General features: G+C 37.6%; 1 protein-coding gene across 1 annotated transcript in view; it reads right to left on the bottom strand.

Annotated features, from left to right (window-relative positions):
• Window positions 1–1,029: 1,029 nt before the first annotated feature.
• The window catches only part of LOC104512601 (UDP-glucose:glycoprotein glucosyltransferase 2-like), a gene marked incomplete at its 3' end in the record, with an annotated part of 53,432 nt that continues 38,645 nt past the window's right edge, over window positions 1,030–15,816 (bottom strand). The window contains exons 14-22 of the mRNA XM_010155652.1: window positions 13,832–13,967; window positions 12,110–12,241; window positions 10,515–10,679; window positions 9,944–10,067; window positions 9,764–9,862; window positions 7,337–7,431; window positions 4,606–4,812; window positions 3,119–3,250; window positions 1,030–1,157 (exon numbers count right to left, since the gene is read on the bottom strand). Coding sequence (XP_010153954.1) covers window positions 1,030–1,157; window positions 3,119–3,250; window positions 4,606–4,812; window positions 7,337–7,431; window positions 9,764–9,862; window positions 9,944–10,067; window positions 10,515–10,679; window positions 12,110–12,241; window positions 13,832–13,967 — 1,218 coding nt within the window. The remainder of the gene's footprint in view (window positions 1,158–3,118; window positions 3,251–4,605; window positions 4,813–7,336; window positions 7,432–9,763; window positions 9,863–9,943; window positions 10,068–10,514; window positions 10,680–12,109; window positions 12,242–13,831; window positions 13,968–15,816) is intronic.

Genomic DNA, 15,816 nt, shown 5'->3' with positions numbered 1-15,816 from the left:
TTTCCTCTCCTGAAGTGCGTTTGCTGCATACCCTCCTCGCCTCCTTAAGGATCTCAAACTCTACCATTTCATGGTCACTGCAACCAAAGCTGCCCTTGAGAGTCAGATCTTTACACTTCTTCAGTTAGCAGATGTGTGAATGTTGTCTAGCAGGTGTTAGAGCACGTCTGCCCACGCCTCTACGGGCTCCTTTACTAACAGTTCCCAAAACCGGTGCACTTTCTAACTTCAAATATCAATACTCAGATATTACTGTGGTTTTAAGATGCACTCGACTTTATCAAGCTTATTATCAATCTTTATAATTACCCTTAAGTAAACCGAAAAGTAGGAATTGTTTACAGCTGGCTGTACTGGTCTCTTAGTTGCCAGTACACTGAAAGCAGATAAAGTATTTACAGTAATTTAGCAGAGCTGCACACAGGTTATGAGGCAAGTTGGAGAGGCTATGATTCTTTAGACACACAGCGATCTCTTGTGCTTTCGCCCCATCACACGTATGACCAAGGATAAAAGGGTACATGTACCTTGAGTAACACAGGTTGCCTTTTCTTCCCTGCTCTGTGCTGTAATGAGGTACCAAAGAGGCTGTCAGCAGCAGGGTGAATGACACACACAGTTGAAACCCAACATACACAGTTTATATATACAGTGGGAAACTATGTTAAATGGCATAATTAACCAAGCATAAAGGTGATACAAAATTTAGCAGACGTGCCATTTCTTCAAGAAAACAGGGCAAGGGTTTGAGCAGGTAGGTATACTAAGTCTGTCAGGGAAATGCTAAATGGAACTGAGGGACAGTTACACCTGTCTACATAGAAGTACTCAGATGTGAAGTAAGAGGATAACAAATATATAGCATGTAAACAACAAACATGTAAGTGCATATGAGTACATAGTATGAAGAGTACTATGCCTATATATTTGAATCTTTGTTCATATTTCCCATGCAAAAGGATTATTAATTCGTCACAGGCAATAAACAAGGCAGTATATCATAAAGCCTCAAATGCAAAAGCATTTTACCTTTTACTACTGTTTCCCATCTCTTTGACAATAGCTTTAATCTTCTCTGCTGAGGTACTGTATGTGATTTTTTCCAACAAATTAAAGTCTTCTGCATAGAATTCATTTTCATCTAAGGGACCCAGTATCTTAGAGAGAGAAAAAAATGTTACTAAGCATAGAATGTACCAATAGTGTTTCTTCTGTAAGCAAAAGTATACTAGTATTTTAAATTAATACACAGCAGTCAATATGCAACTCCCAACCCTATATACATCAATACTGTCAACCATATAGTACTGAACTGTATAGCAACTATGCTGGATTAGGTTTTTACAGTTATGCGATTACAGTTAATCAGCAATCACAAAGAACAGCTGCAATGGAAATGTCCTTGATATTTTTCATTACACATACCTGTGTAAAGGAGTACACTATTTAGAAATAACAAATCCAAGTTTAAGAAAAAGCTCTGTTAGGTAAATTATTTTGAACTGAAATTCAAATCACTACCGGCCTTTCATACTCTTCAGTTGTTTAATTCTCTGAACAATCAAATTTTCAAGGCTTCTCAGATGAAGCAGAATGGATAGAAAGGAAGAAAAAAACCAAAGGCTAAGAAATGCAGTGGTATCCAGAAACAAGAAACAACTACTATGTTTTTTAGTGTCTGAAGGAAAAGAAGGTGCCTTGAAGTCCCAGAAAATAGCTTTGAGAATGTTGTTTGGACTTCCTACTCCTAGTCTACCAGGCTAAACCTCCCCAAGTCAAATTCAAGAACCTACAGGGCTCTCAGGATGTAGAATGTCACAACATAAGTTTGGTGCTGAATGCTTCTCTCCCAAAACTCAACTGCTTCCTAGGAATGCGAGGTTATCTAACGAAATTCCACTTTTGAATTTTTCTTAATGTTAATGACGCATGAGCTAGAGAAGACTATAGTGTGATTGTGTAATACCATGTTGTAGAAGTCATAATTAGAAAAAACCAAGTATCTGCTCATAAAACCAAAACTTCAGTGCTGAAATAGAAAGGCTAGGAATGAAGGATACACCATACCTTTTTTAAAATTAATATTTTTAAAGTGAAAACACACTTTCAGATAGATGATTATACATTAGCAAATTTATCAACATATTTTTAAGAAATGTATTTCCTCCAAACTTAAAATATGACTTGATTTGAGCTTGCATGGAAAACAGTGATAACCATTTATAAAATAACATCGCATATTTAGTTATGGAGGGTTGACACAAAACAGCCAGCACAATTCTTTTCTGCTTCATCAACAAAAATGCTCCCTGTGCATTCATTGGTGGTATTTCAGTTGTATCTTAGGTGCCATTTAAGATGCACAAGAGTAACTAAGAATACAATTTAAAGAGAGTTTCCAGTAATGAGATGCCAACATAGTATCTTTATTTCTTTCTAATGGTTGAGCAATAAATAGAAAATAAACTCAAAGAGTAGTTTGGATAAATTGTATTTGTAATATAAGATATTGACTGTCATTATCAAGTACTAAATATTGAACCCAATACTGTATTTTTTAATCACAGATCATCTATAGCCATACTGTAATTAAGGCTATTTGTTTTAGAATATACATACAAGAAATTGAAACAACAAAACTACTGTACTTTTATTTAAAGACTAAGAATTAAGACTATAGAACAATTTCAAATTTATAAACAATTTGGGCATTTGGATCTTGAAATACTACCCTTCCAGTGTAATTTATTTTTTTGTTATATATGCAGTAGTTTATCCTACTCCATATGTGTAAAATATAGGTAACTTCAGAACCAAAATTCATTCTTAAATATCATTACTAATACATCAAATATTAAACTATTTGGAGAATTTTGTCAGATTAACTCTTAAATAGCTGTGGGAATGACATATGTACATAGCAGCTTCAATGCAATGGAGCTAATAAACAAATTAGGAGAAAAACAAAATAAAAACAAAGGCAAACATTCATACCATTCTCTAAAACCAGGATGAATAAGTGGGAAATCAATATAAAGCATTTTCTTTAGCTTGAAAATGAAGTTCCAGGAAGCAAAAAACACCTACAAAAAGACTGAGATGACAGTTTCTTTCTTACCCTGCCGTTGCTCACAACAGCCATTTGCCCAGGGAGCAGCTTAAGAACCTCCTGGCAGAACATCTGGTGGGTTTTAATTAAATCCAGTCCTAAAGTGTTGTACTTCTTCTCAAAAGTACTGTCATCCATTCCCTAAAGCAAAGGTAAAGCACGAGATGGTGGAATGCTTCTGCAAAAATAAATTCTATAACAGCTGAGGTAATCAAGTATTTTCTTCAAATTATGTGGTAACCAGAAATGAAAATAAAACAACCAACTCAGCTTCCATGTAAGTACATAACTGCTGGTGTGGAGCCACGGTTTCCCAACTAGCTCGCGTGAAGTTTTCACCCTTGGGCAACTGTGAATAACCATGAGAGAAAAGCTGAGCCTGAGGTTAAGCACTTCTATGATCCAGCACACAGCTGCATGAACAATAACATTCCCTGTTAACTGAACTGTATTCTCACTTTTAGGAAAAAGTTATTAGAAAAATCCATAATACTCTAAAAATCTAACAGTCATTTTAATGTGGTCATTGGATACAGCTTAAAGATGTCCAGGGGAAGCCAACATCATCCAGTAAGACACATAACAAATTAATGTTCAGAGTAGGGATAAAAAGTGCCGGAACTTTGCCATGCTTACAGTGGCACTGTGCCTCACCTGTCAAAATTATCCTGCTATATTAAGCTCTACTGAGAAGTATTTCTTCATTATTTCTTCATTTCTTCAACATACAGACCAGGCAAATAGATTCATTCAGATACAATTAATGTAACAAAATAAATTAGTAGCATGCATATACTGGTTAATTAGCTATCTCTGTCCTTCCGAATTTATTAGACAATGAAATAAGACCATAAACTAACTAATTTTGTGCCAGAGAGTTTCAGTCTTCCAAATCTTCCTATTTAAAAATACTATAATTTACAGATTGTTCTGAAACAAAAGCTGTAATTTGCAGCTGTTGTCAAATAACTCAGCTCCACTTTATGTGTGAACATTGAAATAGGCAACATTTGTATTTTAAACAAATGAATTTTCATAGAAACACACCAGAAAACGTTGGCTAGAAGTATACAGTGCTTGTTAACCTCAACCGCTTCAGTCTGTGCCAATTACTGCTCACAACCACAACAGCAAGGAAAACCAGTTACTTCTGAATTCATAATTCTTGTTAAACACTAATAATGTGATTTTAATTTAGGGAGCTATAAAAAAAACCCCAAACCATCAACAATTAAAATTTAAACTATTTTGGTCTCAATAATCTGGTATCTGTACTCTGTATTTTTCAGTATTCTCATATTTTATTCCTAAGAAATTCTCTATTCTTCCACCACATAACAGTTGTCAAAAACCCAGATCTGCCTGAACAGAAACTGTATAAAGATTATAAACTTTATAGCATTTGGCCAAACACTGTTACTCTCAACAGCATCTCCTTACAATAAAATATATGTAACATGTGAAAAGGAAAGTAGTGTAATTTAGTTTGCACTCACTGGGATGACAAATTTAGCAATTTTAGTTCCAGCAGCAAGGGATTTTGCTGTCTCTTCCTTAATGAGTTTACTGAGAAAACTTTTTAAATTGCTGTTGTTTTGGGTTAGAAAAGCAGTCAAAATTCCTCTTGCAATGGCTGTGTTCTCTTCCTTTATTTTTGATGAAGGGTTGTTCAAAATCCCAACTCGGGTATGACTGCTTGTTTTCTGCAGAGAAAAATACAGAATAATGCACAATTTTACAGTTCCAGCTGCTACTACCTAATGTATTCATATCTATTATAGCTCTTTAAAATGCCCTTTAAATTAAGTATTGTTTTGTAGGTATTTGTCTTTAGGAAACATACATTGACGCCTAATTTAGAACTTCAACTAGGAGTAAAAATAGTAAGAATCTACCTATTCTGTAATACACATTACAAGTAGAAGATTTTTTTAGAGAATTTTTTTAGAAGATTTTTTAGTAGAAGTTTTGTTTGCACACTTATTTGAAATACTTGACCATGTGTACTTGAAACTGCTCCTGAGAGGCATGCCCTTGCTGGAAAGAAGACAGGTAGAATACTACCTGTTCGGAGACACAAGTCAAGCCAGTCGAAGGGAGTTCTTACTGCTGTGCCTGGTTTTGGTACCCCCAGTGCAATAAGGATGTTGAGATGCTGGAGGGGCTTCAGCAAAGGGCTACCAAAGGCCTATGAGGAGGCGTCGAAGAAGCGGGGCTTGCTCAGTCTCCAAAGAGGAGGCTACAAAGAACCCTAACAGCAACCAACAGCTACTGAAGGGGAAGCGAAAAACATGACAGGGCCAAACTCCTCTTGGTCGCAGCAAAGAGTGTATCAGGGGGTAATGGTCATATATTTTGGCCTGGCAGGAATAATTACGCTAGGAAGGCAATGTAACACCAGAATAAATTGTCAAGGGAGGGGACGGAGTCACCTTCGGAGATTTTCAGGACTCCTTCAGAGAAGCCAAATCTGACATATTAATGCTGGTAATAATCCCACTTTGAGTGGGAGGCTTAACTAGATGACCTCCAGAGGTTTCTTCCAGCTAAAACATCTCTAGTTTTTTCAAACAGACTAAGAATATATTAGTAGTTTTCAAAATAGTGTATATTAGATGGAGTAGTTAAAAGTGAGTTCCCTTTGGCCAATTCCCCTCCCAGATTCTTGCACGCTTTTCTTCAAGTGCCAATGGCAAGTCACGCAAAAGAGGTGTCTGTGCCAGTTTTGCACCTAGCAGAAATTCTACTAGACCCAGACCCAACAGAAAAAAGGGACTGGAAAGGAGTAGAGCATCTCCATACCAATCAGTGGACTTGAAAAAAAAATACCAGGTATTTCTCTTTCTGTCACGAAACTAGGAAATCACTGCACCAAGCAGTACATGAGGTTTATCTAAATCAAATCTATGAATTAGCATGAAGATAACCAAATAAATTGTTATTTTATAGAAGAATCAACAAACCTTATTCAGAATGCTTTTTCTAATGTTTTTCCCAGATTCTCCTCAGTAACACACAGGGACGTGCCGAGACAGTTCTCACTTCCTAGTTGGGTGCTATGGCATATTTTCCCCACTGCAGTGGGGGAAAAAAATGAAGCTACAGAGGGAGTACACCTGTCAAGCTTGGGTCACAGATGCAGCAGTCAGACAAATGAAATCTTTTGCTGTAGCAAGGACTTGTACTGCATATTCCTCTTTGCAGTTTTTAAAAACATATTTGGTATCACATGCTCCCTGCAACGTACCAATTTCATAATTCCCTCAGGGTGGTGTCGTGGTTTAACCCCAGCCAGCAACTAAGCATCCTTGCTCACCTCCCCTCTCCCCCAGTGGAATGGGGAAGAGAGTTGGAGGAAAAAGTAAGAAAACTTGTGGGTTGATAGAATAGCAGTTTACTAATTGAAAATAAATGAAAGAAAATAATGATACTAATAACAATTCTACTAATAACATGTAATGGAAATACTACTACTAAATAATATTAGTAGTGGTACTAGTAATGAAAATAATGTTGAAAACCCCCCAAATGATACAACTGCTCACTACCCACTGACAGACACCCAGCCAGTCCCCAGGCAATGAGAGTGAGAACCAGACCCAAGAGACAGACCCCTGGCCCACTTCCCACAACTTAAATACTGCGCATGACATTTTATGGAATGAAATGTTCCTTTGGTCAGTTTGGGTCAGCTGTCCTGGCTGTGCCTCCTCCCAACTTGTAGAGAAGAAGCTGGGAAAACAGAGGCAGTATCGGAACAGGAAAAATCCTTGGCTTGATATAAACATTACTTGGCAAAAACTAAAAGCATCAGTATGATGTCAATATTCTTCTCAGCACAAATCCAAAACACTGCCTCGTACTAGCTACTGTGAGGAAAATGAATTCTATCCCAACCAAAACCAGCACAGGTGATTCCTGTTTCAATCCTCATGGGAGAAGGTCTGTAAGTGGGAAGAAATTCACCCTTTTAACACACACAGCATCATGGTTTGTCTCCTGTGTCAGGAGTCCATGAACCAAATGAACCAAATGATCATCTACAGGGCTGCAAGATGTCAGTCCTGCAGGAGAATAGAGCGAAATGACAGCACAGTCTCATAAATCTGCACCTGACCCATGAAAAAATAGTTACACCTTTATTTGTGAGTATATGTTTTGAACGTGAACAGTGTGTTAAGACCATATTCAAAATAATTATTTTAATAAAAACTGCTAGAAACTCACCAGGTGTTTCAAGGCATTAGAAAGCAGTCGTCGCCCGGCTGGCTTATCGAAATCAGCGATAATCCAGACAGTAACAGCATATAACGCATCTTCAGCTGAAAATGAAAGATAATCCTGCTTTACATTCTGGAGAATCTTCTCATGAGTAATGAATAATGAATTAATTCTGTTTGAGAATTAGAAGTTTGTGTGTGTTAGCTGACTGCAACTGTAAGACTAATCTTTACCACATCAGCATTTCTCCCTCTGAACGGAAATAAAATTTTTAGGACGTACTTTATAACTTTAATATAAGAATCACTAAAATAGTCACTAATCTATTGTTGTGCCACTGAAACCAGACAGCCCTAAATAATAAACTAGCACCTGCTTTACCAGAGGTTTCTTATGAATGTTTGATGGAGGCTGGTCATATAGCCAGAAAAGAAAAGAATTAAGTAGCTACAGGAATGCATGAGCTAGGCATTCACTTTCCCAGGCAGCAAAGAGAGAGTCATAGAATCATAGAAGGGTTTGGGTTGGAAGGGATCTCAAAGATCATCTCATTCCAACCCCCCTGCCATGGGCAGGGACACCTTCCACTAGACCAGGTTGCTCAAAGCCTCATCCAGCCTGGCCTTGAACAATTCCAGGGATGGGGCATCCACAGCTTCTCTGGGCAACCTGTTACAGTGCCTCACCACCCTCTCTGGGAAGAACTTCTTCCTGATATCCAATCTAACCCTCCCCACTTCCAATTTAACCCCGTTCCCCCTTGTCCTGTCACTACAGGCCCTTGTAAAAAGTCCCCCCCAGCTTCCTTGTAGCCCCTTCAGGTACTGGAAGGGGCTATAAGGTCTCCCCGGAGCCTTCTCTTCTCCAGGCTGAACAAGCCCACCTCTCTCAGCCTGTCCCCATAGCAGAGGTGCCCCACGCCTCGGAGCATATTCGTGGCCTCCTCTGGACTCACTCCAACCGGTCTATATCCTTCTGATGTTGTGGGTTGTCCTTCAACCAAAGTCAGGACAAAACTCACCTTTTCTAGGCACAAATGGGAATATACCGAATATAGTCCAAAGAAACTAATGTGTATGTGTATATGCAGAAAATTTCCCTTTTTCCTGGTATATAGCCTCCTGTTCTTTATTCTTCATAGAATGACAATGGTACATAGAAATTCATCAAAATTATCTGTAGAAGAATATCAGTCTACTCACGTCTGTCACATATTCCCTAAAAGGTAATACGTATAGATGGGAATTTTACAAGGTTCTAGTGAGATTCTAGGGAAAGGTTGTTATTATTAAGTGTTGCTACAGTCTACAGAAACACACTGGGGACAGAGATTTGAAATGTAGATTCCATCTTAAAGGTTACGGGTTTTACACAAGAGATCTGAATCTCAGAAATGAGCCTAGAGATTGAAAGCTGTACACCATTTGACAACTAGTTGTTCCTGTGACTGTAGACAGAGAAGCAAATACAGTCAAATAATTTTCTTCTGAAGAAATGTAACTATATGGCATTTTTTTCTGACAACAGAATAAGTAAAAAGTACGTTGAGGCCACATAAAAATTACTGAAAGAGCAGCACTTTGTTAACTGGATTATTCTGTCCTTTGACGGACCAATGAAAATGAGCAGTTAAGTATTTACTCCTAGAACTCAACGAGGTACAGACTATTGCAAAATTCCAGGCAGTATTATACCCCCACTGCTGGAATCGTGATCTCTTCTAACACCAAGGGAAAGTACTTGTATATGCAATAGGAATATTTTACATCAAAAAATATTTTAAATGTACAAAAAAGTGTGAATTTTAGCAATATAAAATATATGAGTGATAACCATCAGAATATACAATTTTTTTTTTTCTACAGAAAGACAAAGTTTCAGATATCAAAGTTAAACAATCTAACTAGAGGAAAAATAAAGAGATACTAAATGCTAAGAAATAAGAAATAAAATCAGTTATTCCTTAAACTGTAGAAATGCTTGTTTTTTATACTAATATTACAAAGACTATACATTCTTCACTTGATAATGCTGCAACTAAGAGTCACCTGAAAACTGAATATACTCTCTTTAATATCCTCAAGTAAAACCGTATTGGTATAAAAACTGAGTCTATTTTCAAATCTGCAAAGGTCTTGCAAAGCTTTTTAACTTCATGTCCGTAAAACAAAAAACAACTAGCCATGAGATCCATCCCATTTCAAAACTAAGAAATCAGAAATCACTATCCTGTTAAGTATAATTTATGTTTATAATATTAGGATATGATCTGGCTCCTGAAAGAAGGTACTGGGATACTGGGAAATGTATTTATTTACATGGCTCCTTGGAAAACTTACTTACTTGGGATATTTTACTGCCAAATTCCAACAGTTTGTAATACCTATATACATTCACCTATGTATATAAAACCCATACAGAAAATGAATATACCCTTTTTTGTTAAATACTTCATGTTGTCTGAAATTACAGCACTTTTATCTTGTGAGTCCAAGAAGGAGAAAGTAGAGAAGTCTTCCACTTCAAATGGAACTGCAAAACATAAAACACAACATGTTAGACTTAAAAACCAAGGAAAATCATAATGACAGCCAATCCAAGAAAAGTAGTTACCGGATGTGGGTCTGAAATGTATATATCTTCTTCCTGATCCAAGAATAGTGGGGTTCATACGGGAAACTACATTGTGCTGATCCATAAGAAAATCCACTGCATTTATATGATCATTTAACAAACCCTGTTGTGAGAGAAAGAAATTAAAGCTATACTCTTAGAATTCCAAGACAAAAAAAGACCAAGAACTTCTATAATCTTTCAACTGAGTTTAAAGCTTCTAGGTGCACCAGGATGTGGATAATGTCAAGTCAAAAATGTATAAAAATCACACAGATAGTATTTCAAAACATCAGATACACATTTTTCAATGAAAAGCTTCAGTACATCCTCAGTTTCTGACTGAAAAATTCCATATAATTACTCTATGCTCAGTAGATCCTTCAATCTTGTATAATCTAAAGATACTGTTTCAAAACCATGAGTACAAAACAATGTTAAGAATGTAATTCAGTTATGATATTATTAATTTCAAGCCATCTCATTATAAAAAAATTAATATATAAACATGACTCAAACAATTAACTGCCATATATTTCATCTGGCATTCATTCAGAAATGTTAAACATACCATGAACACTGCCCTCTGGAAGAACCCGGTGGCATCAATAATCCTCTGAAGAATAACTGTCTCTAACTCTGCAGCATCCATCTCTTCTCTGTTAAAGGGCACGCCATTAAACAGAGCTTGAGGCAATGGACCCAGGCCAGTCTTTTTATAAAATGTTGCTCCTGCCTGATCATATCAGAAATATCACGGGATTAAACAGGCTGTGTCTGACTGTAGCAAAAAATGAGACTAATATCAAGAGACAATGAACTCTAATCTCCAAGCACAATTCACTGTCACACCTTTGCATGAGTAGCAGGGATAAAACAGGACATGTTCGGAAACCAAACAGGACGCATAGGACTCGTTTATCAAACAGAATGACAAAAAATATTATAGATCTATATATGGTGTTTTAAACTTTTGCTTTTATCATCCTGCTGAGAAATATTTACTTTTGCTTAACATTCTTAGCAAAACGTAAATGACATTGGAGAAGGACTTTAAGACAGTCATAGTTTCAGGTGGAGTGACATCAATCTTTTCCCCAAAGGCAGCACCCAAAAAAAACTTATCTCAAAAGGCTTTTAAGTTCAGAAGCCAAGCCTTATTTGATAAGAAAGCAGAACTAGCTACTTTTTCCTCAAACAGAGAAAATTCAGTGAGATAAACAGAAATAAAAATGTATTATAAGTAATTCCCCCTTCCTATTCTGCATCCTTTCATGTTTTCTTTCAGTGTCACTTTCTGGATGGCTACAAACTCTATGGCAACATCCATGTGTCCATCTTTCTGGACATCCCACTGTCTCCTCCCTGATCTTCATCACCATCTCATTGTTTCTGCTGGTACAGAGGGCTTCCTCCTGGTGGCTGTCTATTTTTCTTCCTTTAATATTCTTTATGAGAAGCTTTCCTCCCCTCAGCATATCCAGCTGTTTCCAGGGCAGGTCCAAACAGCCAAACAGCCCTTCTATAGGAAGCCTCTATACAATGCAGTGAGAAACAAGAAACATAAGGCAAACAGCACCTTTTTTCCTGACTGACCAGACGCACCTTTTTAAAAGAATATAATATATGTTGTGTGACAAATTTTAAAAGGAAATAAATAAAATGGATGTGTGTCAGAAATATAACACTGGCATGGCTGAAGACACACGAAGGGAAATGGTACTTACATATATTTTAGCAGAAAATTATCTACATATTCAATTATAGATAAAAATGTCTTTTCTATAGTCTTTAAATCAAAATCCACAGCTGTCTTTCCCAAAGGAAATTGTAACCAGAAAGTACAATTAAAGGAAATAATGATTCACTGAGAAAGCAGGCTTCAACTCCTCACCCGAAAGACAGCAAATTCTGCAGTGTCAGAGAGACCCCTCGGCATGTTTACTAGAAAAAACTCTTGTGCTCCAGAATGCAGCAGGCAGCACTAAAGTAACTCTGAGAGCAGTAATGAAGAAACCCTTTCAACATTTCCACTAATGGTGGCTGAAGAAAAATTTGACTCGAAGATACTGTATTTACTTGCTTTAACATTTAGCAAGCTTTCAGCTCAGCAAATGCAATAAATTGTGTAGTGTGATATTTCTTACCACTTTGGCCTCAACATACCTTCCTCCCTTCATCGTATTCAGAACGAACATCTAGGATACTCTGAACATCAGCGTGCGGGTATTCGCTTCTAAGAACATCTTTCACATGATCTACTGTTAGAACATTTCCATCTTTCACTTCATGGTACATCTGTAAGAATTATAACAGAAAAATTAAAAAGAAGTAATAAATTGTCAATCATAATCTAATAAAATGAACAAAAGTAAATAAAAATAAAGATATTATGTAGTGTTCTAGTAATTTTATATAGGTATACTTTTATATTGCTTTTCTTTCTATATTGCATTATATTTCTATAATGCTTTAGTAATTAACACCCTCACACTTAGGCACAATTTTTCATCAGAGCTCTGTTCTGATTAATCTATTATTAATAGTTTATTCAGTATTAATTAATTATTATTTTGATTAATCTATTATTATACCTTTAGTCTAAATCTGAAGTGGCAGAGGAAATGCACTTCTGTGATCTGAATGTGAAAGGTTATTTCTCCCCACGGATTAAGAGAAGGAATCTAAATTCCTACTATAAACTATTAATAACCACAGGTAGATACCTGAACCTATATGGGATGAATCCAAGCCTCAATTAGTCGGTGTTACTTTTTCCTGCGGTGCTAAGTTTTCCTTACCAATGCTATTTTATTTCATAGCATAAGATTCTACTTTCATGAAACATACGAAAGACATTCAAATTGAAAATTATTCAATCAGTTTATTTTCAAATGAGAAACAACACATTTCTCTCTGTAGCTCTGAATCTCTCTAACCTGTATTTTATTGATTCTATTTCTGTTATCTTTTAATGATATTTACCATCCCCTCCTTTTTATATTATGAAACAAATTAAACAGATGAGCACCACATTTAAAAAGCACATTGTAATTGATATTTTGTGATCTGGTCATGGATAACAGCCACGTATGGGTGTCAGTTCCTAACAACTGCAGATTTCTATTTCTCTTCCAAGGTACTCTTAGTTCAATTCCTTTCCTCTTAAGCTCTCTGAGTTTGTGTACGACATAAATTTCTCAGCACTGAACAGAAAATAGAAAACAAAAATAAAGAAAAAAAAAGTAGTAATGCCATATATAATTTTGCCTGCAGTGTCTTCACATAACCTGCTCACTTTATTTCCCTCCATTCATCTCTCATATCTGAAATCCCTCTCTTCACATGAACCTGCATTTTCTCACACAGAAAACCTGTCTCATTAATTAAGCTGCAAGCCTCATGTTTTCCACACCCATGAACAGCTCAAGCATGACCGTAAAGTAACTTCTCTCACTCTCTTTCATTTTCTACACTAGAGAACGACCAAGGGTGTTTCAGAGCTCATAGGATTGCCAAAGTGATTTGAAAATGCCTGTACTCCAAGAGATACAGAACACAAAAGACAGGCACATCACGTTAACGCAAATAGTACAGAATAATTTTTCACATGAAAATACTAGAAGCTGTTAAGACATGCATCTACCTTTTTACATTCTTGAAGAAAGCCTGTAGATAGGTAAAATGACAAGAGCAAGTTGGTTTCTGGAGGAGTAAAGTATTTCTGCAAATCATTCTATAGCATATTAATGCTATGCATGTTTTTCAGAGACTATTTCCACATAAAGTAAATGCAAATGTCTCACGTTGTCACAAGGTAGCAAAACCCTGGCTATGCAGAAAAGCAGTAAGTTTAAAAAAAAGGTGATTTTTTGGGAAAGAACTAACATTAATTATCGAGGTAAAGGCTTGAGAGATGTCAGATTCCTCTGCAATGTAATTAAAAGTTCTCCAAAGAGCTATTCCAGCATCCTCATTTCCATCAACTTCTTCTTTTGTACTTAAAATGAAAACAAATCCAATTCTACAAACAAACAAAAAGAGATCATAGATTTTAAAACAATATCAGTTTCACACACATTCTAATACCAACATAGAAGAACAAGATATTTCTGTTCAAGTTAATCTGTCCAACATGTAGGGATGAAAACGCCTGCAGGTAGGTATTATTGCCATGACTGTGGATGACAATGAGGACACCAGCTATGCAGTCTTCATCACATCTCCTACATTATGCTTAGATTACCAACTATGTACTGATTTTAGATATGCCTTTTTAAAGCTGACAGTAATGAAGATTTCTGTGAATCATCAGGATTTACTCAGAGCCCTTTCTCTCCTTAGCTGTCTGAAGGACGTGACATACTTTAAATTCCTGCCATCATCTCTTCAAGGCTTGACTCTTTTTTTTCAGTCTGGGAGTTGTCTGTTATTTTTCCTGAAATGTGTGTCTTGAGTGCCTGCACGCAGACATGCCATTCTTACTAGCCCTTCTTTCTGGGGCTTTCCCAACCTCACATTGCCATTAATTTTCCATTCAGACCAATTTTAAACACATCTACTACAATTCCCTACATTTGCATTATATGAAACCAGCCTTAGGAAGGTGGGACCACAGAATCATAGAACCATTTAGGCTGAAAAAAGACCTTTAAGATCAAGTCCAACCATTAACCTACCACTACCAAGTCCATCGCTAAACCAGATCCCTAAATGCCTCGTCCACATATCTCAAATACCTCCAGGGATGGTGAGTCCACTGCTTCCCTGGGCAGCCCATTCCAATGCCTGATAACCCTTTCAGTGAAGAAACTGTTCACAATATCCAATCTAAACCTCCCGCAGCACAACTTGAGGCCATTTCCTCTTGTCCTATTGCATGTCACTTGGGAGAAGAGACCAACCCCCTCCCCTCTGGTAAGCTGGAGAGAGCAATAAGGTCTCCCCTCAGCCTCCTATTCTCCAGGTTAAACACCCCCAGCTCCCTCAGGCGCTCCTCAGAAGACTTGCTCTCCAGACCCTTCCCCAGCTCCGTTGCCCTTCTCTGGACATGCTGCAGCACTTCAATGTCCTTCTTGCAGCGAGAGGCCTAAAACTGAACACAGGATTGGAGATGCAGCCTCACCAGTGCCCAGTACAGGGGGACAATCACTGCCCTAGTCCCACTGGCCACACTGTTCCTGATGGAGGTCAGGATGCCATTGGCCTTCTTGCCCACCTGAGCACACTGTTGGCTCATATCTAGCCAGCTGTCGACCCCTGGTCCTTTTCTGACTGGCAGTTTTCCCCAAGCCTGTAGCGTTGCAGGGGTTGTTGTGACCCAAGTGCAGGACCCAGCACTTGGCCCTGTTGAACCTCATACAATTGGCCTCAGCCCATCGATCCAGCCTGTCCAGATCACTTTGCAAGAACCTTCCTACCCTCAGGCAGATAAGTGCTCCCGCACAACTTGGTATCCTCTGCAAACTTTCTGAGGGTGCACTCAATCCCCTCATCCAGATCACGGATAAAGATATTTAAGAGAAATGGCCAGAGCACTGAGCCCTGGGGAACACCACTTGTGACCAGCCTCCAACTGGATTTAACTCCATTCACCACAACTCTTTGGGCCCAACCATCCAGCCATTTTTTTAAAAACAAACAGCAGGTCCAGCAGGCACCTTCCCTAGCTGGCTCCCTCACCATCATAGAATCTAAGTCACCAAAGCAAAATACTATACAACAGTACAGACCCCATGGCTCGTCCACATCTTGAATACTGTGTACGTGACTGTTGCTCTCATCTCAGAGAAGTTAAAACTAAGAAAGTTAAGAGAAGGACAACTCAGAAAACAAAACAACCTTTGGAACAGCTTCCAGGCAAAACTAGTAAC

Source organism: Eurypyga helias, unplaced genomic scaffold (genome assembly GCF_000690775.1).
Source record: "Eurypyga helias isolate BGI_N326 unplaced genomic scaffold, ASM69077v1 scaffold9217, whole genome shotgun sequence".
Lineage (NCBI taxonomy): Eukaryota > Metazoa > Chordata > Aves > Eurypygiformes > Eurypygidae > Eurypyga > Eurypyga helias.
This window is presented reverse-complemented; position numbering and strand designations above follow the sequence as displayed.